General features: G+C 41.1%; 1 protein-coding gene across 2 annotated transcripts in view; it reads right to left on the bottom strand.

Moving 5' to 3' along the window:
* Satb2 (SATB homeobox 2) overlaps positions 1 to 25454 on the bottom strand; it is a 173344-nt gene that overhangs the window by 23672 nt on the left and 124218 nt on the right. For both annotated transcript variants that reach the window (XM_076931897.1, XM_034499047.2), the window contains exon 9: positions 13089 to 13286. In XM_076931897.1, the coding sequence (XP_076788012.1) occupies positions 13089 to 13286 (198 nt within the window). The remainder of the gene's footprint in view (positions 1 to 13088; positions 13287 to 25454) is intronic.

Below are 25454 nucleotides of genomic sequence, written 5' to 3'. Positions count from 1 at the left end.
GACTCCAGATCTGGTTACTTGGTACATGTGAAGATCAAAGAATTATCTATCCATAGGACAGGATGAGGCAACTGATTCAGATTGTATTTCACAAGTAGAAGACTCAGTCATTCTGCTTCTTCTTCATAACAGAGGGAACAATTGTGCCCACTGTGTTCCCACTGTTCCAGAGTGTAGCCTCTCTCTCATTGGAAGGTTTACATTCATATCAAGTACTGAAATGTAGATTTCTTTCAAACAGGAACATCTAAACGACACCTACATGGAAATGCTATTTAACAAATACTGACACACCACAATTCCTCCCCTTTTCGATGGCTATACTTTAAGTGTATTGTTAACAAGAACTGTTCCACCCCTCCCCCCACCAAAAAATAGTGCTCAGGAAAGTTTATATGAAAAAAATCATTTGGAGCCAGGTGTGGTGATGCATACCTGTAATCCCAGCACAGAGAAAGAGGCAGGAGGATTCAGAATACAAGGTCAACCTCAGCTACATAGTGAGTTTAAGGCCAGCCTAAGCTCCATGAAGCCCTACCTACCACAAAAGGGGGTGGGGGTGGGGCTCATTTTGATGTAGATGCTGGGATCTACAAACAGCTCACATTCACTTTCCCATTTTATTCAGTCCATAGCAGAATTGAGAAGAATTTTCCACAGCTACAAGAATTTGTCTTCAGGAGTTTCTATCACTGATTTCAGTTTCCAGAGTTTGGAGGACTTTGAAAACAAATAACCTAGTCATCATTTTGAGATATATAGTCTGAGCTCAGTTTGTCTTGTCTAAAATAGCAATTCTGCTAGGATAATTTGTTCCTGTTTTCTACTTTTCTGAATGTTCGAAAATGGCAGGCTATGGGCTCCTCACAGGACATGATTTTGCACAGTGAACCTAAGTAGATAGCCAAGTAAGCCATCAGCATGGACACAGACAAATTTTAAAAATTAGAAATAAGTAGAAACCACTGCTATTTACATAAACATGTTCTGACATCCTGGTTTCTGATGTTACTCGGTTTCAGAAATAGCTGACTTTTAACACATATACACACACCGTGCTGTTTGACAAAATTTATTTATAAAAATCAAAAATATGAATGGCGAAAAAGATTTTATTTTATTCTTTTCTAAAGTTAACTGGCATTTATTTAGTTTTGTCCTGGTGAGTGTTTAAAGACTGACGCTCTGTCCTAACTGTCTCCTTGTCAAATTCTCAAAGTAAGGCCACCATGGTGGGTTTTATACCAACAAGTGTCCCAAACTCCTGAAAATGTAACAGGCTGCTATATACTACTACAGGATATCCCGACTCTACTGTGGAAAGTGATACTACATCCCTCCTTTGATGAGCCACACACTGCTTCCTGACCTTTCTCTCTGGAATCCCTTTGCTTGGCCTGGCTTAGCTGTCATTTTCCCAATGCAATGTGATTATGATGACTCTCATGCAATAGACATTTCCACAGAAGACTGTATATCAAAGGGTGAAGGGTTATATGATTTATAGTGAATTTGATCACAAAACAGCTTGTGTGGAAATTGAACTTGTGGTGTTGCGACTGTTAGCCCAGCCAGTTTGCTTGATCTCCCCATTTCTAGGGTCGAGCCAAGTAATAATAAAATAAATGAATGTCAGAACTTTGGCAGTTTTTCTTTAATTGGAAGTGTGCTTTTCTATCATTATAAGAGGAACTTCCAGACTTCCACTTAATAAAAATCAGCAGTAGTTTTCAGCTACATTAGATTTCTTCACTAAGCAGAAACAGCTGAAGAGAGACCTCCAAAAGAGACCTACCGTAGGTAGGTTTGGCTCAGACTTTCCAACTCAGTGCTGGCTTTCTCAGTCCAGAGCTCAGTCACCAGCAGAGTGACTGGGTCAGAGTCTGACTAACGTAAGCTGTTCCGAGTCATTACGTTCTTGCTAGAATTCCCTTCCCTGTGGACTTGACTCTCCCAAGAGCAATGGGTTTTCATTTTACTCTGTTTTGCTTTTGACACTGAGATGAAATAGATGAAGCAAACCAAGGAGTGAGTGTATCAGAGTCCCGAGATCACCTGCCTTGTGTTATTGACAGTTTACAAAACTAATACAGAAGACACTTTGGTTTCTGAAATCATTCGCCAAAGTCCTAGGTGGCAACAAGCATGCAGAAAATAGTAAATATTTTGGGAGTGCTATAATTTGGATGAGCAAACTCCAAAGGCCCATCTAATAGGAGGCAGTGAGAACTGAAGGAGCAGAGCCTCGTTAGGTCCCTGGAGTTGTCTACTCCAAAAGTACTGTGGGAAACCCTGTCCTCTCTCTTCTGCTTCCTGGCTTATAAAGTAAGCAATGTGCCCCCCGCCCACTCTTTGCTGTTCCAACCAGACAGCCTAAGTGATGGGCTACTTCTTAGCTGGAAACCTTTAGAACTATGAGCCAAAATAGCTCTTTTTAAATACATTTCTTTCCTCAAGACCAGTTAATATTTTCCTTTAAGTCCACAAAGACCAACACAGAACTGCTTCGGATGCCTGTTTAATATTGGACCAAAGATATTCAAGCTTAGCCACTGCATGGCCTTATAACTCCACAGTCTGAAAAACAACCAAGTTCCTAGTAGTTATCAAAAAGTGAAAGTGGATGCATCTTTTTGATTTTTTTTAAGAGTGAAAGCATTGAAGAAGGAGGAGGAGGAGATGAAGAAGAATGAAGAGGAGAAGAAAGAAACAGCTACTAAACAATTTTGTCTTCTACAAACGTCATTTAATTCTTCCCCACAGAGGAAATTTATTCAGAGTAAAGAAGTCTTATGATGACTTTTGAAGGACTTTAAAACGTAGACAGTCAGGAGAAACCAGAGTGCCCAGAGTCTTTCAATCTGTCTCAAAACAACCGTATAACAAGCAGATTCTCAGATACTCCTGTTAGAAAACCATGCACTGGCACCACCCTCAACTCAATGCTGGACTCACTGGAGCAGAAATTATTTTCCTTATCCTTAATGAAGATGAATAAGAATACTACTGAGGAACTGGAGAGATGGCTATGCTAGAAGCATTAGTCGCTTTGCATAGGACCCAGGATCAGTTCCCAGCATCTACATGGTATCCTACAACTGTCTATACTCCAGTTCCATGGATCCAAAATCTTTTTCTGGGCCTGATGGCAGCAGGCATGCATGTCTCACTGTGATACGGCAGAACCAGGGTTTCATGAGCTAGTTAAATAAAGCCCCATGACAATTTATCTCTTTTAAAATTGGAGCAGGGGAAGCACCATGGCCCTTTCATTTGGATGTATTTGGAAATATTTTAATATTTAAATTTATGAAACAGGTTTGTAGATTTCACCAGGTATCTAGGATATACTTCCTAAACTCAGAAAGGCAACTGGGCTCGACTTTCCAGAGTATTTCTATATCACTTCAGTTGGGATTATTTCTGGCATTTGTGAGTAATGCAGCCTAAACCAAAATATGTGAAATCACCACCGCCCTCCCCCCTGCTAATCAACAGAGGCAATTGGTAGGAAGGTCCCACAAGGGAAAGGCCTTCTCTGTAGACTGTCCTGTGTCTCTTCTGTGCAGAGGAAGACTCCCTCTCAAATCAGCATGAGTGAACAGCACTCTGGTAGAAATAAATGCTAAGGAGACAATGTAGAACGGGATTCCGGAAGTGTTTTCCTATGCTCAATACAGAGAGACTAGTTCACCCCACTAACCTCCAAAGGGTCGAGGCATGCCCAATGAGCCAGGTGGTTTGGCTGGTGCCCTGACAATGAATTAGCCCTTCCCCAGTGCCACATAAAAAGGTTGGAGAAGTCACTCTGGGTGGTAAGAGTGAATACAGCCAGGACACAGACATGAACAAAGTGTCTGTGTGGTCAGGGATAAATTAAGGGTGGGGCAGACATACTATTTATGCATCTGTTTTCCATCAAAACCATTTTTTAAAACACCACTTGATTACTAATCAGCAGATGTGATTTTGCAGAGCTATGTAAATCACTCTGGACTCCAGAAGTGACTCAGAATGTCTGCTGGCTTCACACCTTCAAACAGCCTGTGGATGTGTGCATGTTCATCTTAAGGCAATGGCATTCATTCCTGAGAGGTTCTGTGTATTTTAGAGTTGCTACTAGATTTATTCTGAAAACAACAACAATAACAAAACAAAAAAAAAACAAAAAAAAAAAGAAAGAAAAGAAAGAAAAAAGAAAGAAAAGAAAAAGAAAAGAAAGACCTGAAGCAAAGAGATACCATGCTATTGAAACAAACCAGTAAGCAGGACCTGTACACCATGAGACTGAATCTTGGGCTCAGGTGAAGGAGCACAGAAGAAAATGGCAGTCTGTTTGAGATGGATCCTGTACAAAGGGAAACTCTTCAATATGTATGAAATCCTGTCTTTACCTCTTTTATATATGTAGAGCCTAGAAGAATATGGCCCACCCTGCTACCCTACAGGAGGTCAGTAGTTGTTGGATGAAGAAGTCAAAAACCACTGGAATCTCTCAGCAACTTGCACTTTGAGAACAGGTTTACTGGCCACTTTCAAAAGGTGCACTGGAAGACATCTCGGGAAGTAGAAAGGAGTGTACTTCCCTTGCCTCAAGCGGAATGCTGTAAGGGAGCCTGGGCTTAGAACAGTAACTGGTCAGTAGACGACAGCCTTCATGTTGGCTTTGGTTAATCATTGCTATGTTTATAGGAGGGAGACAGGAAGGACACCTCTAACACACCCTCTGCCTTGTCTCTGCTGCATGTCTCTTTCTCAGGGCTGTCATTTATATGGCATCAGTCTGTCCCACCTCAAAATTTATAAGTCATTTCCCTTTATCTTCTTGGGTTGAAAAAGAAAAGACTCATAAGTTTTATGCTTTTAAGTACTATCTGGGCTTCTTTTTTAGATGTATTTTATTTTATGTGTATGGATGTTTTCATGTGCAGCACGTGCTCCAATTATTAAAACAATGAGCCCAAGGAGATATTGAGCTCATTGTAAAGAAAACAAATGGCAGGCCCAGATACAAATTAAGATAGAAATGAAGATTACGTTCAATCAGTATAGCACACTGATTGAGCACAAAGGAGCATATAGAAAGTGCCAGGAAACCTGCAATGAAAGGAGCTGGGGGTGTGGGGGCTGGGGAAGAGCACATTACATAGAACTGGCAGTCTCCCTCCAGCACTGGTTTCCCAGGACTCATCCATAAACCCTTAGAGTAAAACACAGGTAATATGAATCTCCTTCAATATGATTTTGTTGAATGTGTCCATCATACTTGCAAAACATCTATTCTGACAAAAAAAAAAAGTCCCAAGGGACATATTCTCCTAAATGTGACTAATCTTTTGCTAAGGGTGGCCTATTTACAGGTGACTTATGAACAGTCCACAACCCATAGCCTTTCTACTTCCCAATCAACTTCTTACGGTTGCTTAAGATACTTCTTAAAAATGCTTTGCCCAAGAAGGCTCTTCCAAACACATTCGAATGCAGCGCCTTTTGAACCAAGCGTCTGTGGTACTGAAATTTATGCCAAGAAAATCTGCCTTTGGTGGGGGGGGGGGGATAAAAAGGGGGTCAATTTCCCTTTGGGAGTAATCTAAAGTAGCAACTATGGGTGAACACAATACACTGGCTTGAGCGAGAATGGGGAAACACTTTGACCTAGAGGAGGGGACAATGACAAACTCTGGCTCTGAGGAGGAATAATTAGCATGCAAAGACACTATGAATGGTACACAGAGGTCACAATGTGGAGAAATACAGGCCATTAAGGACAAAACAGGTGACAGTTTAGAAGGAGCCGGTATGGGAAGAGGCTGTGTGAAAGATAGGCAGTGAGGTGAGTTCATGAACTGTGTTGACTGAACACCCTCCGGCCTCTGCACAGCTAACACTCAGTCCCGCATATGGAGTTCTGCCAAGTTCTTCACTGTCTGTTTCTTCTACTGTTCCCAAACACAGCAAATATGGATTTATATATCTCATAAGAAGATAAAAGACTTTGATGAAACTTTAAATGTAACTAAAGCAAGCAGGCCTCCATTCTCAAATGTGTACTAAAACCCAAGTCTATAGCAACTGTCTAAGCTGCTGACTCTGGACCCTAAGAAACTGCTCCAACTTTGACATTTACCTGGGGAGAACTTTTCAGCATAGTTAGGACTAGGAACACAGGATGAACACAGAAGTCTCCTAAAAAGCACTGATAGAAAAAAAAAAAAAAAAGCCAAATTTCTATGTATTCCCGTGTAACACATTTCTATTTTTTTTTTTTAAACTAAGCACATTGAGATCTTAACTGGTGACACTGAAATCGAGAATCCTTATGAGAACCAACTTCCTTATACCCACCTGCCCCGATGTAGTAAACGGGGCAAGATTCACTGCCATGGCTCCTTAATAGCACAGCAGGGACTGAAAACTGAAACTACATTCAAACAGTAGGTTTTGCATAGGAGCTTGGAACATATCCAAGATGGAAAAAAAAAAAAAAAAACTGTAGTAACCTGGTTAGAGAATTTACAAACATCCTTAATTAATTAATTGGCTTATCTATTTATTTTCCTAGAAGCTGTTCTTTTGGAAGCAAACTCATAAATCAAGACAGAGAATCTGTCCAAGTGGAGTGGGCAGACAGGCTATCTTGCTTGGTGCTGACAGCATCTTCAACTCTAGCAAGAGAAGCCACATTTCCAGTCGGCTCAAATGCAGCTGACAACAAGGGCAGAGTTTGCTGATTCCAGGGCTTTGACATCACACCAGTAAGTTACAAGTTTCACCAAACTGTGTGGCTTGTAAAAAGGAAAGCTCACAAATCTAAACCTATTCAGCTGAATAATTTAAAATAAAATATATGCAAAAAAAGTTGTGTACAATACCAGGCAGCTATCAGTAGGTGTTCTGGAAAGGCTGCTTGGCGACATACAAATAAAAGCCAGACTTGGAAGGTAGACAGATCTGAATTCAGGTTCTCACTTGGAGCAAGTTACTCAACTTCTTTAAACTCCAATTTCTCATCTTACTAAGAAGATAAAAACCAACCACTCTTGGGTTTACACAATGAGTATAGATGATAAAAATTTTAAAATCTCACATTTGGAAGGTCTAGACTTCAAAAGGACTAATTACTGCCAGAGAAGAAGGAGGGGTGGGGTGAGGAAGAGGGGGAAAAGGAGAGAGGATGGGTGAGGAAGGGGGAGGAAAAGGAGCAGGAGAAAGAGGAGCAGGAAGAAGGGAGAAGACAGAAAAAGGGAGGAGAGAGAAGAGGAAGAAGAGAGAAGGGGAGAAGGAAGAGCAGGGAGAAGGAGGCAGAGCAGGGAGAAAAAGGAGGAGCAGGGAGAAGAAGGAAGGGAGGATGAGATGGGAGGAAGGAGGAGAGGGAAGTGAAAGAAAGGGAGGAAGAGGCAGAAGTATCACTGTTATTATTAATACTGGATTTCATATAGCAAAAATTCAAAATCAGCCTGGAGATACAACGATCTGCTTTACAGGTGAGGTACCAATGGTGAGTCTAGACCAGAAATTGTAATTCTGGCACTATTAACATGTCATCCAAGTCTGGTTTAGGGAATGCTCTAACATATTGTTGGGTGTTTGGCAGCATTTACTTAACACACTAGTAGAATCCTTGAATTGAAACAATCAAAAATGTCTCCAGACACTATTAAATATCCCACAAGGGGGGGCAGGGGGAAGGGAGGAACATTGCCTAGGTTGCAAACCAATTGTGGCTACCAGCAACAGGAAGGCTGAGGCTTAGAAGGTGCTAAAAGTTCCCTGAGCCTTCATCCAGGTGAGCAAAGGCACAATGACATTGCTTGCTTGTCACACCAAGTCTCATGTTCTCACTCAGTGTGCAGCACAGAATTTAAAATTTTTAAAACAAGTGCTTCTCAAGAAACCATACAGCAGCTAACTCCAAATCCCTGAACTTAGAAAACAACCCACAGAAACTGTGCAGTGGAAATACAATAAAGCAGTAAACCATGGACTCCATCCACAATTTGGTGGATGCTCCCCAATCAACCCTGCTCATGGACTAGTCATAGAATGAGCAACGACTTTTCTTTTTACTGCATTCTCAGAGGCAAGCGTGGGCAGATCGAGCGAGGCAAGCAAGATGCCAACAAATGCCTGTGTTCTCATTCAGCTGGTGATCCGGTGATCCTGGCTTCAGGCAGGGCTTAATGGCTACGCTGGTTTTTCCAATTGTAAAGTATAGTTGTTACTATGAATACCTGAATATGACTAGTTTTTTTATTCTAAGCTGAGGATTTCCATTTGCTCTAGGGAAGTGGTTCTCAACCTTTCGGGGTCAAGTGAACTTTTCATAGGGGTTGCCTAAGGCCATCAGAAACAAAGGTATTTGTATTATGATTCCTAACAGCAAATGTAGTAGCAATGAAAATAATTTCATGATTGGGTATCACTACAACATGAGGGACTGTATCAAAAGACTGCAGCATTAGGAAAGTTGAGAATCACTGGTCTAGTGCATCAGGTCACAATAACTGTGCGGGAGAAAACACTAACCATAAGAAATAACTTTGTCCTGACCTGTTGGAGTAAAACATAGAACTTAATTCAATTCTTGCCTTTTTTTATAGGATATTTTAGTTTTGCTTTGTTTGACTTGTCATGTGCTCTGCCCTCTGAGTTATTATATTTTATGTGTATGAGTGTTACGTGTTTAAGGATGTATGTCTGGTGCCCATGGAGATCAGAAAAGAGCATCAGTTTCAGGACACCCTGGACTTGGTGTCTTGGTCACTGTGAGCCACTATGTGGATGCTGGGAACTGAGCCTGTGTTCTCTGTAAGAATAAGTGCTCGTAACTGTTGAACCATCTCTCCATCTCCTTGCTCACTCTCTTGATCTTCTCTGTGCTATCTATTCTTGAACTAGTAGCATTCAGTACATTGGAATTTCTTAATGCTTCTGCTCATTATCAACTTACCAATAAGGTTTTTAATATTATTCTTTCCTAAAACATCTCCTCTTTCCATAAAGTTTAATGCCAGAGATATGCTTACGGTCTCTTTATATGCTGAATTACTGCAGTGGGCCACACACTATTGTGAATCTAGGCTTTTATTTTCCCCAAGACACAGTGTTCATTTGCCTTGGGACAATATATCTCTTACTGTGGACATTGGGTATATATGGCTTTCAAAGTGAGTTCAGAGCTAAAGCCAGCTTCTACTCAGACAGGTTAACTGGTGCTTCTAAAGAGACATAGAATAGCCACAAGAAACTTTGTAAGTCCAGATACTTCAACATGACCTGAAAACTACATATTCCCTGGGGAAATAAATATGAGTTCCAAGGAGGAGACATGTCATTCTTCTATCATGACCAAGTCTATCGATGACAACATTCCTACATGGGCCCTAAGCTCAGTGTAGTTACAACTGTAACCTTGATTCATCTCTGATGGGAAATTACATCAAAGACACACCCATCAGCCAACAAGCAAAGGGTTAAGTTAAGAGGACCAGAACATATTGTGTGACATTCTCAAAGAACTAAGTGGTATGTAGAAAAAACAATTTTAAAGCCATAATTAAAGGCAGCACCATGGCTCTGGTGTAGCAGCTTCAGATGTAGATATATGACCACCAGGGTCAGGTAATCACCAGTGGCAAAGAGACATAATGGATGCAGAGTTTGCATTAATAAAGTGGAATGATGTGTGTACAAATGCCCAGGGTATGGCTGGAATGGGTGGGGTGAGATGATGGTGTGTGGGTACCCATGGAAACAGTGCAGCTTCAGCCTTTTGGGACTTCTAGAGCTTGGTGGACCATATCTTCTGACTTTCTAAATTTTATATAGAACCTTCCAATTTACAACTGTGGGTTTAAAGTTTTAAACCTTCATGATCCTAAAAGAAGAATATTTCCAGTGCACATAAGACTGTGGTGCACTTCTAAATTCTGACTGTAAACAACTGGTAAGAAACCATGTGCGGTGAGCTGAAGAACCTTACATACAACTCCAGATAAAGACAGAGACAGGGAATCCCTTCTTTGATCCAGTGTATCCACAGCACCCAGGTCAACAGTCTAATATAGTAAGTCATTATACCCAAAGATCACTGTCTCTTGATCTTCACCATTTAAGAAGAACTGGAGACTAGTATACTCAATTACATAATGAAATCAAATGGTCCTCTTCCATGCCCACCAAGAGGAACCCCCTCTGGATTTTATTATGCTGTATGTATGAGAGGCCTCTACTCATCACCAGTTTCATTCACCCTTAATGATTTAGTGATGGTACATTTCCTACCCAATTAGACAATATGCAGCATTGTTAAACCAATAGTAAGTTTATAAATGAATTTTAAAATTCCTAAAATATGTAAGCACACCTATCTTTCTTTTTTAAATTGCAAATGATAGAAAGGTATAGGTTAAATCCCAACTCTTAAGTCCAGTGACCTGGCATGTGCTCAACCACAGACAATGTCATTATGTCTAGGTATATTTCAAGTCAGTCTTCTACCAGGCACAGTGGCGCTTCTAAGGAGGCTGTGTCAGCTGCATTCCCTAGTTTAAGACCATTGCCAGCTGTTTCCAGGGATTATTCCTCACTTTTTATATCATGATTGTAATAAATAATGAATTCATAGCTTTGTATTTTTCTGACATTATAAATTCACGGAAGCAGGGTCACTCACGGGGAGGCTCAGGTTTTATAGTAGCGGGAAGGTCAAGACCGATACACAAGGCGAATTCAGTGTGGAAGAAATGGCCTTGTTTGTAAATTCCTCAGATAAGAGCTGTGTGATAGGAATAAGCTTCCAGAATACAAGGGAATTTGTCTTAGAAGTACTGGAAGTCAACGTAGACTGGCACAGGGCGCTGAAAATCACAGAGGCTGACGAGGCTTAGCCATGAACCAGTTCTCATAGAGGAAACACAAGAACAACTGAGTAAACTGCCTGACTAAGAGTTGGTTCTCTTAGACTGGTCAACTGTATGACTACTGAATTGGATGCTTTCTCTACCTGGAGCCACACAGATGATAACGTCTGGACAGGAATCCAGACAGGTATGGTGAGAGAGCTATTATAAAAGGAAGGGGTCCTCACTGCAGTAGGTCTCCACAGGGTTATTTCAAATTTCTATTTCTAGGCATGACAGCACTGGGGAGGCTGAAGCAGGAGGATCTCAAATTTGAGGTTGACTTGGGCTCTACAGGGAAACCCTGTCTCCAAAAGCCAAAACAAACAATAACATAAAAAACCAGCAAAGCCGAGAAGCTGTGTGTCTCCACTTTCATCACTGGCATGGCTAAGACGGTTCTACCTGCTGTTACTATCAGAATGAAACTTAACAAAAAAATTTTTTTTGCTCTTGTATTGGACTGAGACAGACCTTGAATATAAGGCTATGAAAAAAAGCAGTCTTTTCTGTTCTGTTGGTTCAAAACAGAAGTCTGGACCAGGCTGCAGCAAATGAGAGAAATAAGGGCACAGGCGATGAGGAGTGTCCTAGAGTCGAATTTCTACTGTGCTATGGTCTTTTGCCTGGTTCATGCTTAGTGGATATGCTCATGGATATGCTTAGTGTTTCACAGTACTGAACAATATGGAATGGTACTGCAAATAACAGGGCGCTTCTCTGGAAGCATTCGAATCAGTTTATTTTCTAAAATAAAAGGTTGGTAAACTATACTGAGCTCTCTTTAATTTGAAGAAATTAAAAGTCTGAAAGCCACTGCTCTATGTGACTCAGTCTACTGGTCTAATTATCTGTAGGGAGGTTCCTTGTTGTTTGGATGAAGCCCTGGCCAGGAAAAGATCAGGATAGGGAGAACAGAGGATAAGCATTGTGGCTCAGCCTCCCTGAATGAATGGCTCTGCTGTTTGTTTACTGACCCTGGATCCTCCCGCCTACCTACCCTGGGTTCACTGAGAACTTTGCAAGCACTGCCTCAATGAATCCAAGAGTCCGAACATGACTCTGACCAGAGAAACTGACATAAAAACATGGCAGTTTTGGCTGAGAGGCCAACATTTGATAAAATGAGGTTTGATGGGCCCTTTACTTCTGGCTACTCCTCAGGCATATAGTGTAGAGCAAAGAACGGAGAGACAGATAGCTGAGGGGCCGTTCCTCCACATCCTTCATCTTCCTCTATTACGTCTGCATCATAAACTACGTCACCAGCCTTCCTTCACTACCATCTTCTATCATAGTCTTTACACACCTGTGCACACACGCATTCCGCCTCAGCTTTACTCTTCTACATAGAAGGTAAGTCCGAGAGAGGTCTTACACGATCCCCTTTGTTGCAGTCAAGATTGCTGTTACTGGGCTGCAGCGCCAAACCAATTGATGTGCCAAACTCTACCAATACACTGGTTAATACTTCTTGAAAGTGATTTTAGATTCAGAAGGCCAGGAAACTCAGTTACTTCCAAAAGACATATTTGTTTCAATGAAATTGGAAAACTAAGCCAACGAAGCATGCTACCCAATAAGGAAGACTTGTGAAAGTGAGAACCTGAGACGAAAGCTCATCTTAAAATTCTGAGATCACAATTTCTCTCGGGGTTGGTCAAAGTTAAAGACCAGAAGGCTATTTTATCGCTTTGTACCCAACAAATATTCTGTGAAGAATTTTGGATCAAATTTTACTTAAAAAAACGAATGGGCCAGCAACTGGAAGGGTAAAGGCATTTGATACTATGCCCAAAGCCTCAAGCTGGATTCCCAGGGCCCAAACAGTCGAAGGCAAGAATTGATTTCTACAAGTTTTTCTTTGATCTCTTGTGTGTGTGTGTGTGTGTGTGTGTGTGTGTGTGTGTGTGTGTACATGTGCATATATACAAATAAATAAAAGTTAAAAATAATAGGAAAATCTGATGAACACTCTATTTAATTATCTGACCTGCTGTGGGGAGACCCATTGCCACTGGCATTGAGCTCCTGGTCATTTTCTCCGGGTGTAAGCACACACAGTATCTGCTGTGACCTCAGATACAAGGTACCAGTCCTCTCATTAGACGGTACTCTCCCTGACCTTGGGTAGTTGCTGCTGCTAGCAGAAAGCCTCTCTAAGGCTGGGGCCGGGGAGACACTGACCTGCACGGGCTCAGGTGGGAGCTGGACTACGTGCTGCATGCGTTCACTGTGGTGATGTCGAGATTCTTCCTCATAGATCACATCCCTCTCATGTTGGGGAAGGTTCAGGAAACGGCGGATGGTGCAGAGATTCTCCCAAAGGGTGCGGTTTTCTGGGCTGGGGTTCTCCTTCCAACGAAGCAGCTCACAAAGCCAGCCCTGGAGGGAAGGAGATCATGAGAGTTAGGATTGCAGGCTGTAGAACAGTTCCCAGTCAACTGCCATCCCCAAGCCATGACAATGCAATGCAATGATGGCTTACATGAAAATAATACAGAGGCATGTCATTTTTATAACAGAATTAGTCCTACCAATGATAGAAGTTACTGAAATGGCCCAACTCTTAAATCTACCCAGTGACCATGTTGATACTTGGGCCAATGGTCAAGAGTCTCCACACTTTTTGTTTTTACTTTTTACATTATTATTATTGTTGTTGTTATTCTGAGATAAGCCCAGGTTAGCCTCAGATTCATGGTATAGTCAAGGATAACCTTCAATTTCTGATCCTTTTGCCTAAAATTCCCAAGTACTTGGATTACAGGCTTGTGTTACAATGTCTGCTTATAGAATGGAGAGGCCTGGAGATCAAACTCAGGACTTCCCACATGCTAGGCAAACACTCTACCAACTGGGCTATATCCCCAGCCACAAGAATCTTTATTCCTATTGAAATTTCTTAACCCCTTCCTATAGAATACATTCTCAATGAATTTCCTAACAATCCATATAACAGAATCTTCTAGATGTACAAATGAGATTATAGTTACCCCTTCTCCAAAAACGGAATTTTTTTTATAATTCTTTTACATATTAGCCATAATTCTTTTACAAATTACCCAACTGGTTAGTGTTCTACTCTATGAAGAGAAGAAAGACAAACATGCATATATTATGAGATGGCAAATTAAAAAAACAAAACAAAACAAAACAGAATATCTTGGGTGTCAACAGCACTGGGTCCTCTAGGGAGTTACTGTCCTTCTAATTATTAGTAACCCTGCACATAGAAACAACAGCCTCGGTTAGAATCAAAGACCAAGGTGTATCTGCTTCATCTTTGAGCACGCTGGGCTCAAAGGCCCCTTAGCCACCATCTTCCCTCCGTGGCCACACCTGCAGGAAGGGAGACAGTGGGTCAGCCTGCACCTGCAAATGCCTTGTCCCAGCTCTGCCATCCGGATGTTCCCTGTCTTACAACTGCACGAGGAAGGAAATGCAATGCAAATGATGGCTTATATGAAAATAATACAGAGGCTGTCAACATCGCTCACTGACTCATGTCAAAATATTTTACCCAGTAGCTTTCTAACCCATCACTTCCAAGCTACGTCGCTAATTTTAAAACCAAGAACTGTCCCACAATTCATCTCTTGCAAAGGGGTAGAATTTTTTTTTCTTAAAAGGTGCATAAACACAACTGACTTTGTGAGAAACAAATCCCAAGCCTCCACATACTCTCCATCACCACTTGTAAGCCAACGAAAGCTCCTGACACGCATCGTAAAAACCCCATATAATATCATAAGCTGTTGTTTGTCTAACTCTCCACTGTGTCTTCTGCCTTTACCCAAAAAAAGGCAAGATTTGATTATCTCCGCTGCATCAGCCAAGACAGCAACACCAGCTGTTCTCATTGTGCAGCCTCCTCCTCGCGGCCTCCATGTTAATAACCTGATCATCCCATTTTCCCCTTCAACTGCCGGCTGCAGCACCGAGAGGAGACAAAAACCCAGGCCTGTGTGCAGCAGCTGTGGGCACTGAACTGTGAAGCCACTGGGGATTTATAAACTAATCTGTAACACAACACTGCCTTGTTTTTACAAGTGAGAGGCCACATTTGCGCAGACCTGATCTTTTCTTGCAATAAACTGGAAGCTTGGGAGAGTTAGAGAGTTAGGAAGAATGAAAACAAGGTATCTTACCATTTGCTTGCAAATGTTTTTTCCAAGTACTTCTATAGTCCCTCCCCTGACAACTCAAGAGACAGGTAATGGTTAATTTTCAAGTGCCATGCACATGAAAAATGAAGATAAATTTTTATCACTACCAGAAAATAAATTATATTTTAATAAAAATCTCCTGGTCCCAAAGTGTTTTCTCGGGGGGTTCTTTATACAAAGGAAAGAATTCTGGAGATGGAAAATAAGCCATCTGTGGAAAAATTAAGCTCCCATTTCTGTGTCTTTTCACAGATCTGAATAAGTCTCTTGTGAACTCTTTCAAATGTTTCAAACAGGTATGTTTAACATCTCCCAGGGGAAGCAATAGCATGGAGACCAATCACTGAATGGAAAATAAAAACAAAAACCTACATCTGTTAAAAGATGAAGCTCTGAGATAGCCAGACCTTAAGGAAGACAGCACCTGCTGTTCTGCTTCAAGGATGCATTGCATTGTGGGAAGCCGCAGCTTGAAGGAAGACAGGTGACAGCTGAGTGGTATCTCCACTTATGACACTTGGAATGTCTCGCACAACATCCATTGCCACGTTTGATTTATATGCGCTGTTATAATCTGTGCTCATTACACTCACTTAGAACACCAGAGGCTTGTTATGGGCTGTGTGCTATGTGCCATCGGTCTTTAAGAAGTGTAGTGCTCAATTTGCCCACTGACATGCAAGGTCTTGACCTTGAAGCTATTAGGGAGTGGATTAGACACAAGTGTGATCATGTGTACAGACATAAGCAAACCAAATTAATTTCTGGCATAAGGAAGTAGCCAACAAGGCCCTGTTCTTAGGGCAGCAGAGAACTTCCTCAAATCCCTGATGGGCTGAGCTAATGGCATGTTTAAGGGAACCCAGTTTGGAAGATGAAGCACATTCATGGTATTTAGAGGGTTATTAATCAAGTTTCCCCACAAAGTGTTTGCTTGGCTGATCAGATTAAGGGAGGGAGCCTTCAACAGTGCACCCCCACCACAGCAGGCCCCAAGAAATCTGTGATACTTCACAGCCTTGGCCATATTGCACCATGTGTACCCAGCTGCTTCAATAATTAGCTTATGAATGTATCAGCTGGTTCTGTGATTTTTATAAATAATAACTAACCCACAGAGCAGAAAGCTTGTTGAGAGCCCGCACTAGCACAAAGTGGTGAGGAGCTCCTAACTCTAATTTGCTCTACAAAATGCTGATATTCCCACCAGCAGGACTCCTGTGATGCCATTTATAAATATTTATTTCTTATCTGAAATGGCAGTGCATTCTTTGGCCAATGTTCTTCTCGGTGGCCGTGATGTGCTGTCTCCTGACTCACTCGCTCCCTCTGCACATTTGCATGCTAGCCTTCCTCCTCACCTCCCATCCCAACCAGCATCTTTTTGTTCACACCATCCCTCCAGGAGGCCATTTGGACACTGGCTCCTTTTTCTCAACAGGGCCTCATATTCGCTTGTCTAGTGGCTAATGATTGTGTAAAGAAGTGTCATGCTCTTGCATGAACATATCCTTACCTGTGTAACTTCGAGTGAACCCATCACAGAAAAAATAAAGGGTCCCTATGTTGAGTTTTTTTTTCAATTTATATAATTTTTGCATACCATCCAAGAAAGTTTTGCAGTATCAGGCAAAAAAAAAAAAGTGTAAATGTCAAATAAAACAGTGACAGATGACTGTATTCTCTATTGAATAGCACTGTTTCTGTCATGCATGTTCAATGGGAACTCATGAATTATTAATAAACAAATCTCCTTTTTCTGTTAAAAATCTCAAGTAGGTTTTTTGTTGTTGCTCCCTGTGTGTTGTGTGGAACATTCCTGAAGTATTTTTATTTTCAAACACTAACACAGTTCATCTGATCTCCAGCCCCCAGCAGCTCCTTCCTCTCCTTCTCTGTGGCTTCCCTCTTACTCTAAGTCTGATTTTAAGTTCTGATTGGAGATTAGCTGAATATTCAGATAGTCCAGTTAATGTTTATGGTCTAATACAATTGGGATTCTGTGAGTTTCAAGGGTGTAAGCATGGCTCAGAATGGCAGTTAGCATTCACATTTGCAGCCCTGAGACCTGACTTCTCAGTTCTTCCCTGCCCTGAAATGACTGGGCAATCCTAGAGTAAGTGGTTGCTCTGTTGAAGATTTGGAGTGTTAAAGGGAGCCAAAAAAAAAAAAAAAAAAAAAAAAAGGTGGTATCCCCTGGTTCTTATCTCCAGGATCGGTTATCTCATTCCTGTTATGAACAGCAGGTAGTAGCTGTCAGAGTTCAAAACTACAAGGAAGAAACGACCTTGACCAATTGGCTGATCAATGTGTGAGGAAGTACCAATTGGTCAAGGCCGGCTTCACTACTGAAGCTGCACCTACACCATGACCACTGTCACAAAACACACCACCAAAAGGCAGACTGTCACACTGTCACATGACATACCACACAGGGCAGACTGTCATTCACAAGGTGGTCTTGGCCCAAATGCATAACCACAGCCAAATAATAAACAAACAAACAAACAAACCCAAACCAAGAGAAGCTTGATACAATAATCCGTCGGTACCCTTCAGATGTGGCCATCAAAGATGAGGGAAGAATTACAGAGTAAAGACAAATCACCAACCAGATCTGGGCTTCCAAGAAAAACATGAGAAGAACTAAGGCAACAGGATCACATTTTCCATATGAGAGCTGCTAATTTCCTGGTTTTGTTAACTGCACCACTACAAAATTTCTCTACAGTGATGGACATGTCAACATTAAGGAAACAAGCTGGGATAATGGTGGTATATAACACAACACCATTAGTTCTAAGCTTTCTCTTTTAAACATTGCTGTGTCCAAAATGAGTTAAAAAAAAAGTTTAAAAAATTCCAGAAAGCACTAGAATTTACATATGAAAATATACAAGGATCACATGAATATGATTCCAGATAATTCATCCTTCCAGTGGGACTCAGGGAAGGGGTGGCAGTTCAAAGACTGATTCCTGGCAACCAATGCTTAATGAGTTCCTAAACACTCAGAAAATAAGCAAATAGTATTTATTAACATTATGTTTCAGCCATCTCTTCAGCCTCTTAAGTAAATTTCTCTTGGTGGCAAAACCAAGTCTGATGACCTCTAAATCTGCAGGTGAGGAGACACTCACACCAGTCAAGGTATCATTTGTTTACAATCCACATGTCCCAGAGAGTTGGATGCCAATCTAAATTTACAAAGCAAATCATGTAAATGTATTACGACTCTGTACTACCTGAAAAAATATCCCACCAATTCTTTTTGGAAAAAAAAAGTAACTCTTGCCTATCTTTTAGAAAAGAGAATTTTATTGATGAGTTGCAGGAAGGAAGCAACTACTACCTCCCAGTTCAAGACCGTTGGAAGAGGTGACAGTAAGAACCATGAGTTATTGCTGTTTGCTCACCCCTCAGTTCCCGAGGTGATCATATTCTCCAGCCACAGTGAATTACTCAGCCCTTGCAGACATTTGGTATATGCACATTACCACCTCCATGCTTTGCCATGCTACCCTCTTAGCTGAAATACCTCCTGCCCAGATTGTTATCCCTGGAGATTCTATTCTTCAAGGCTCTCGTGACCTAGTTTTCCCTAATCTCCTGTAAATAATATTTTGCTCACTCCTGTCTAGGCGTGGGTGTGTCTGATGTACCTTCATCAGTAGGGCTGGCCTCTTCTTGATGGGAATAAATGACAACGCTTCTTTATCTATGGTCTTCTGAACAGATATTCCTCCTTGCACACAGTAGGTGCTATGCAGATGCTAGTTAGATTGAACTGGCACTACTGGGTTATATAGAAAGTAGCACGTGGAGACTATTTTGTCACCTCAAAGTCAGTTCTTATTGAAGAGGAAGACCAAATTTCAAAAGCAGCCCTGAAAAGGTCTAATATGTGAACATCTCATCTTAATGCTATAGCCTCTGCGAGCTACTGAAGGCATTTAAACTGCTAAAAAAAAAAAGAGAATTAACTTTTCTTTAGTTTCCTGTCACAGTTTTTTCTATGTAGCATGGAGTCCTTGGGGGCTGGGGTAGTGTACGACAAAGTCAAGAACACCATTGAGCCTAGATACTATTTTTGTTCATATTGAGACCATGTTGTTGCATATTAAAGAAAACCCACATGACCCGCCTGAGCTGCACTGTTTGGGGTTGTCTAAAAAGAATGACATACATCACTAACACTAAGCTGACCATTTAACAAACTGCTTTTATCCTTTTGAGCATTTTCTATGTGGGCACTGGTGAGAACTTTCTGTTACTGCTCACACTGGGGTCCTTAGAGTTTTCCTGGGTCAAAACTAAATGGAAACTAGCAATATCTATTTCAGTTTTTAACTACAACAGGCTGAGAATGTTCAAATGACCAAGGCATTTATAGAACATTAACAAGGCCTAACTTGAGCAGGAACTCATCAGGCATGAGTTTGAACTTAATCTCTAAACTTTGGGTCTAAGTGCTATGGGAGATAGAGGGGGCCCCAGTGGAATCAGAGCATGGAGTCCTGTCCATGGTACTGAAATGCCTGTGTTTGAGGTTGCTAACTTTCCTGTATCAAGACACCGCGTTAGGATTCTCACTTTCACCACTCATCAGGTCCTCTTTTTTACAACAACAGTAATAATAAATATTCCAGCATTGGGGAGGCAGAGGGAGAAGAAAGGCAAGTCTTAAACCAGTCTGGACTTTGCCTCAAACAAACAGACAGACAGACAAAAAATATTCAGGGCTCATGATATATTTCTGTTACATTTTACTTTGTGTGTGTGTGTATGTGTGTGTGTGTGTGTGTGTGTGTGTGTGTGTGTGTGTACATGTGTTAGAGGCTGATAACTCATATGACTTGCTTTTCTCCTTATATTACGTGGGTTCTGAAGATCAGACATTCTCAGTGCCCCTACCTCTCGAGGCACCTTAGCAGCCCCAATGTTCTGATTTCTGCGTTAGCTCAGAATAACTATAAACCATTACTGAATACAAGTTCATGGCTTGCTCTAGTCTCCAGGAAAGGAAGATAAAGTTGTCCCAGTGAAGAAAGTATGGTGACATCCTCCCTTCCTGATGTGTCTGGGAGAGAGCTGGTGAGTGAGCTCTAGCTACTAAACAGGAAGTTGCACCACCCTTCTGCCCCTCTAGGAACACTAATGAATGGGGAAACTCAGCAAATGAACAGTTCCTCAGAATGACTCAAGCTTCTTGCCGCAGAAATGTAACAGGCCATTTCCTCACCCACATCTTCAATACAGAAAATGTCAGCATATGTAACCGAAGGGAATGTTTTCTGAGTTTCTTAAAGGAAAATTCGTATTATTAACTACAGACAGTTCGCTTTCTAAATGGAAGCACAGAAAGTCCCCAAACAAACTTTTGTAACTGTGAAAGGATTTCTCTTCAGCTGGTTGAGACTCTCCTCAAGTGTGAAATGAGCCAGATAGTATTCTGCTCTTGTTTCTTCGTCACTGAATTCTCTTTTCATGAATCCAATAAGTGTCTATTAAAATAAATAACCCTCCTAATGATTCAAGATAACCTAATCAAGAAAGCTGAAATAGATAAGAGGCTAAATACGGGGGAGACCAGTCAAGGACTTCAATGAATCTCTGTTGAGGATGTCATCTAAACCCGAAAAAAGGAATGTACTCAGTACTTGGTTACAGTTCAAGGTTAATTATGTTTTACCTTGCATGAAGTAAGTGAGTGCTGCTTTTTCTAGTGTCCAAAATTGTATACTAAGTCCTAAGCTGAATCTTCATGGGGACCAATTTTCAGCTTTCTCTGGGCTGCCTTAAGCAAATGTCTCACATTTCTGTGGATGTGTTTATAAAGATTGAGTCTGTAATTGAGAGTAATGAAAATTTTGTTTCAGAACAATTCTTTAACCTCTGCTGTGCAGGGCTTAAATCAAGAGGGGATTTCATAAAAATGTGTCACCTCTACTACCACAGATACATGGGAATTTGCTCAATTTCACAAGTCTATGAAGGTTTACTTTGCTGTTTTGTTTAAATGTATACACATACACATGCATACAGGGGTACACATATATGAAAAAACTATTCGGATGTGTACAAAAGAATAAATGTGAAACCTTGTGGCCTGCACTCATACTAGAAACATATTAATAGCAAAATGTGCCTTATTACAATATTAAACAATAAGTAATCATGATGTTTCTACCCTCTTACTTCAGGTTACTTCAGGTTCAAATGTAGCAGAAGTGTTAAACTTTATGCTAAGCAAACTTCTCCCAGAACCCAGGAAAGCAGGGCCACATGTCAGACTTGTGCTAGGTCAGGGAAAGGAGGAAGCTAGCAAATAGTGTACAATTTGAAAGGAGTATGGCTGTCAGTGAATGCTAATTCACATGCTGTAACCTAGGTCCTTAGCTTGCTTCCTCCTCTTTGTCCTGGCTCTGCAAAAATAACACAATAAAACAGTTTCCATGGCTGGAAGCATTCCTAGGCACCCATGTTCTTCTCTGGGAGAATCATGGCATAGCTCACGCTTCTTCCCAACAGGGCTGGTGAGGGTTCAGAGAAGGCCTTTTAACAGGGAAGCCAATTTGCTTCAAAGTCACACCCAAGTTTCCAAAGGAACCGTACCATAAAAAGGCAAAATATGTCAACTCAAAATACAGGGGGGAAAAAAAGAGCTAAAAACCAATACCAACTTTAAAGACATTCCAATTTTGAGAAATTCATGAGCACCATGACCAACTTTCATTGGTATCTACTAAACAACAAGAAGAAAACCAAATAAACAAAAACTAGTTTTATACCATAAAACAGGTGGGGTGGGGGGAGACAATCCTTTATTAGGAGGCTGCTATCAAAACAAACCCACGGGGAATGTTTGCCGATGCTCTGAGTAGGTTCTCATTCCTTCAGGTATGCCAAAAGGAGGAAAGACTGGCAGCCAGAGGCCCATGCTGATGTGCATGCCATCCCGTGCTCACTGCCTACACACTGCAGCTTCAAGAAGCCACTTCCATGGGCTGTCCCAAAGACACTGCTGTGCAGGCAAAGCACACCATTATTTTAGCCTACTTCTGCTGAAGGGAAGCAGCACAATTAAACCAGGAGTCATCATGGCACCTTCTGACTGTGCTTCCTGGCACTTTTCACACCACAGAACTCAGCACAGCCACATATTTATTTCTAAAACCCTCCCAAGGATGCTACCCTCATAATGTGACTAAATCATTAGTGTTAAATCATTTCTTTTGAACATATACAAAATAGCAACAGTTTAGTTTCAGGCAACAAAAGCAAGAAAGGCTAAGAAACTCCAATAGTGAAACGATTTATATTTTATTATTCTCCTACATGAAGATCTTGCCTTGATTAGATAACTTATAACTTAGTTTTTAAATATCTACACTACTGAAAGCAAAAAATACATTCCATATAATCCCTATCAAAATCACAATGGTTGGTGCCAGGAGTATAGCTCAGTGGTAGATAACCTTCCTTGGCATGTATAAGACCTCAAGTCAATCTCTGACACCAGCAAACAGGCAATCAAACAAACAAATTCCATTTACATTCTTCACAGAAATAGAGAAATGAATTCTAAAATTTGTAAGGAACTACAAAAGTTCCCCAAAGAGCCAAAAGTCAGAGACATCCTACTCTTGATTTAAGATTATATTACACGAGCTGAGGCTGTATCCCAGTGATAAAGCACTTGCCTGTCACACACAGGGCCCTGGGATTGCGCTCCAGTACCTCCAATAAATGAAATCAACTTTTGTTACAAAGCTAGTAGTCAGAATTTCAGAATGTTGCTGTAAACACAAAAGCATAGGCTGAAGGAACAGAATAGAATGCCTGGAACTAAATCCAAGCATACAAAATAGATTTTTCAACTAGGATACCAAAAACACAATGGAGACACAGAAGTTTAGTGGGATGAGGATCAAAAGTTCAAGGCCAGCTATGCACTGAGACCCTATTAACCAACCTACCAACCAACCAACAGCCAACCAATCAATCATTAAAAAAGGATCCAGAAAACCGGATCTTCATATCTAGAAGAATGAAATTGGATGCTTATGCCACATAAAAATCAACTCAATTTGGTGGGGGGAAGATCCAAATCTAAGACAAGAAACAGGCACGTCAAACTACAATCTGTTAAGTTGTTATTTGAAAATTCAGAACACACCTTTTTAATGAAAATGCAGTAATAAGGCTTACAGGTCTATAGAGTGGGCTAGTGCAGGTGAAGCACAGAGACCCACATACATGGGAGCAAACACACTAGGACCACTTGCATGCAGAACACAGGTTTGTGGGAATAAGATGGCAGAGCTTTTCATGGTGTCCAGAAACTCCTCTCCTTCTACAGAAGGTTCACCATCTTGTCTTCTCCTCTGCTCTTGCAGTGGGGAGAAGACCCTCCTAATCCTGCATCCCCCTGTCCTTGTTGCATGAAAAAGACCCTCCCACCCTCCCTCTGCCTATAGCTGCAGAGCTCCCAGGCTTGATAAGATGTGGGTGACAGGGACAGCACCCTAGGAGTCTTCAAACCAGGGCCATTTCACCAACACCCTCTAGGTCCCCTGCTTGTTTTCAGACCACCTCCTTTGCTTTATCCCAGCAGCCTCGATCCTTTCCTTCTCTGCATACAGGGTGGTGGTCAACACTCTTTTTCTGATTGCAGCCAATTCACACCAGTGTGAATGGGTCTACTGGATGATGATTGAGTTTTATTTAAAGTTAATTTCTAATGCAGTGGAGGACTGAGACCTATATCCAAGCTTTAGGGCTCCCAGTCTCCTGCAGTTCTTAAGGGTTCTTAATCAACAACTTCACTAATTTGACCTCTATATGATTGGAAAGCCCTGGAGAGACATTAACCTCCTCAGTCACCCTGAGAACTCCCAAGCTCTCCAGAGAAAAATAACAGAATAACAGAAGTTAATGAAAGGAAGGAGGGGAAGCTTTGTTCTCTCATTTCTCACAACCCAGAGAAATGTGTGTGCATCTTGGGGAGGTAAAATCTAGCCAAGAGTCATTCCTGCACAAGAAAAATAGATTAAAAATATGTACCAAATCACGCAACTGAGCCTGCTGTTGGGTGAATGCTGGTGCTTCCCGGATGGAGTATCTTTTATGCTGAACTGTCTTTAAAGCTATCTTATTTGGCAGTCTCATTTTTTTTTTTTTTTTTTTTTTTTTTTTAAGAAACATCATTCCTGAAATACTTATCTGGTCAGCCATTTGTAATATGGTTGGTTCTCTGTCTAAAAATTTAAAAAGAGTCCATTCTTCTGAGGAAGCAGAGAGACTTCTGAGTGTTGCCTCACTTATGCTCAGCTTCATCCTTTGGAATAGTAGTTTTCAGAACCACTTTTCCAGATTCTGTGAAATCAGGACTACTAATTTCTTGGGGAGGCCTCAAAATGGTAACAGCCAACTGACAAACATAGCTCTCCATCAGCCACCTGAATTCATTTGGGGAGGCTGGAGGCCTTGCTAATCCCAACAGCCACAGTGCCACAAGAAGCTTGTGTGTCCTTCAATTGAGGTCTCAGACTCTGGTCTTCAGTTTATCCTTATAAAAGAAGGACCAAGAAAAACTGAAATGTGCGTCAGGACACACAGAGGGTCAGGCTTGCAAAATCACTTGGGCAGCTCTTACCCCTCTGCACATTCACACATATGCCCCTTATTACCCGCTGGAAAACCATTAAATGCACAGTAGTTTTGCCAAGTGGTGTTAGCATTTAACAGCTTCTTCGTTTAACAGCTCCAACTCTCATTATATTTTGCCATGTGGTACATGGGATTTTTATGTGTTTAACAGTTTAGGGAGGCTCTATGGTGTTTTCTTTTCATGGATTTCATCCTATGGTTAGACATATCTTAGCAAACTCCGTTCCCTAGTTTCGTTGAGGAAGGGAGTCAGAGTCATTTTCAAGAATGACTACATGGAAACTGAAAGGGGAAATAAGCATTTCAATCCTCTTCAGACTCCTCTGGTATTCTCTCTCTCTCTCTCTCTCTCTCTCTCTCCATTAAAAACTGAAAGCAAGACTGTAAAATACAAGTCAAAAAAGAGGTTAATCTGCAAACAATTAAATATATATCTAAATATACTAAATATGACGTTTATCATTTTAAGGACTTAATTCTTATTGAACTCTTTCTTGCTTAATAAAAATGCAACACCCAGTAACTTAGTACTATAGCACACAGTAGTAACTCAGTACCACAGAACACTTAGTAGTAACTATAGCACACCACAGATTTGTTAAGGAGAGGGCACAGACCATTTTACCATTTGCATATGTAGGAATGAAAGCATTTGTCATGCAAAGCACAGTGGAAATCAAGCTCAAAATCAAAGGGCTTCCAAAATTACACT

The sequence above is a fragment of the Arvicanthis niloticus genome, chromosome 3, assembly GCF_011762505.2.
Source record: "Arvicanthis niloticus isolate mArvNil1 chromosome 3, mArvNil1.pat.X, whole genome shotgun sequence".
In the NCBI taxonomy this organism is placed as follows: Eukaryota; Metazoa; Chordata; class Mammalia; order Rodentia; family Muridae; genus Arvicanthis; species Arvicanthis niloticus.
Note: the sequence above shows the minus strand (reverse complement) of the source record. Positions and strands in the feature narration are given on the sequence as shown.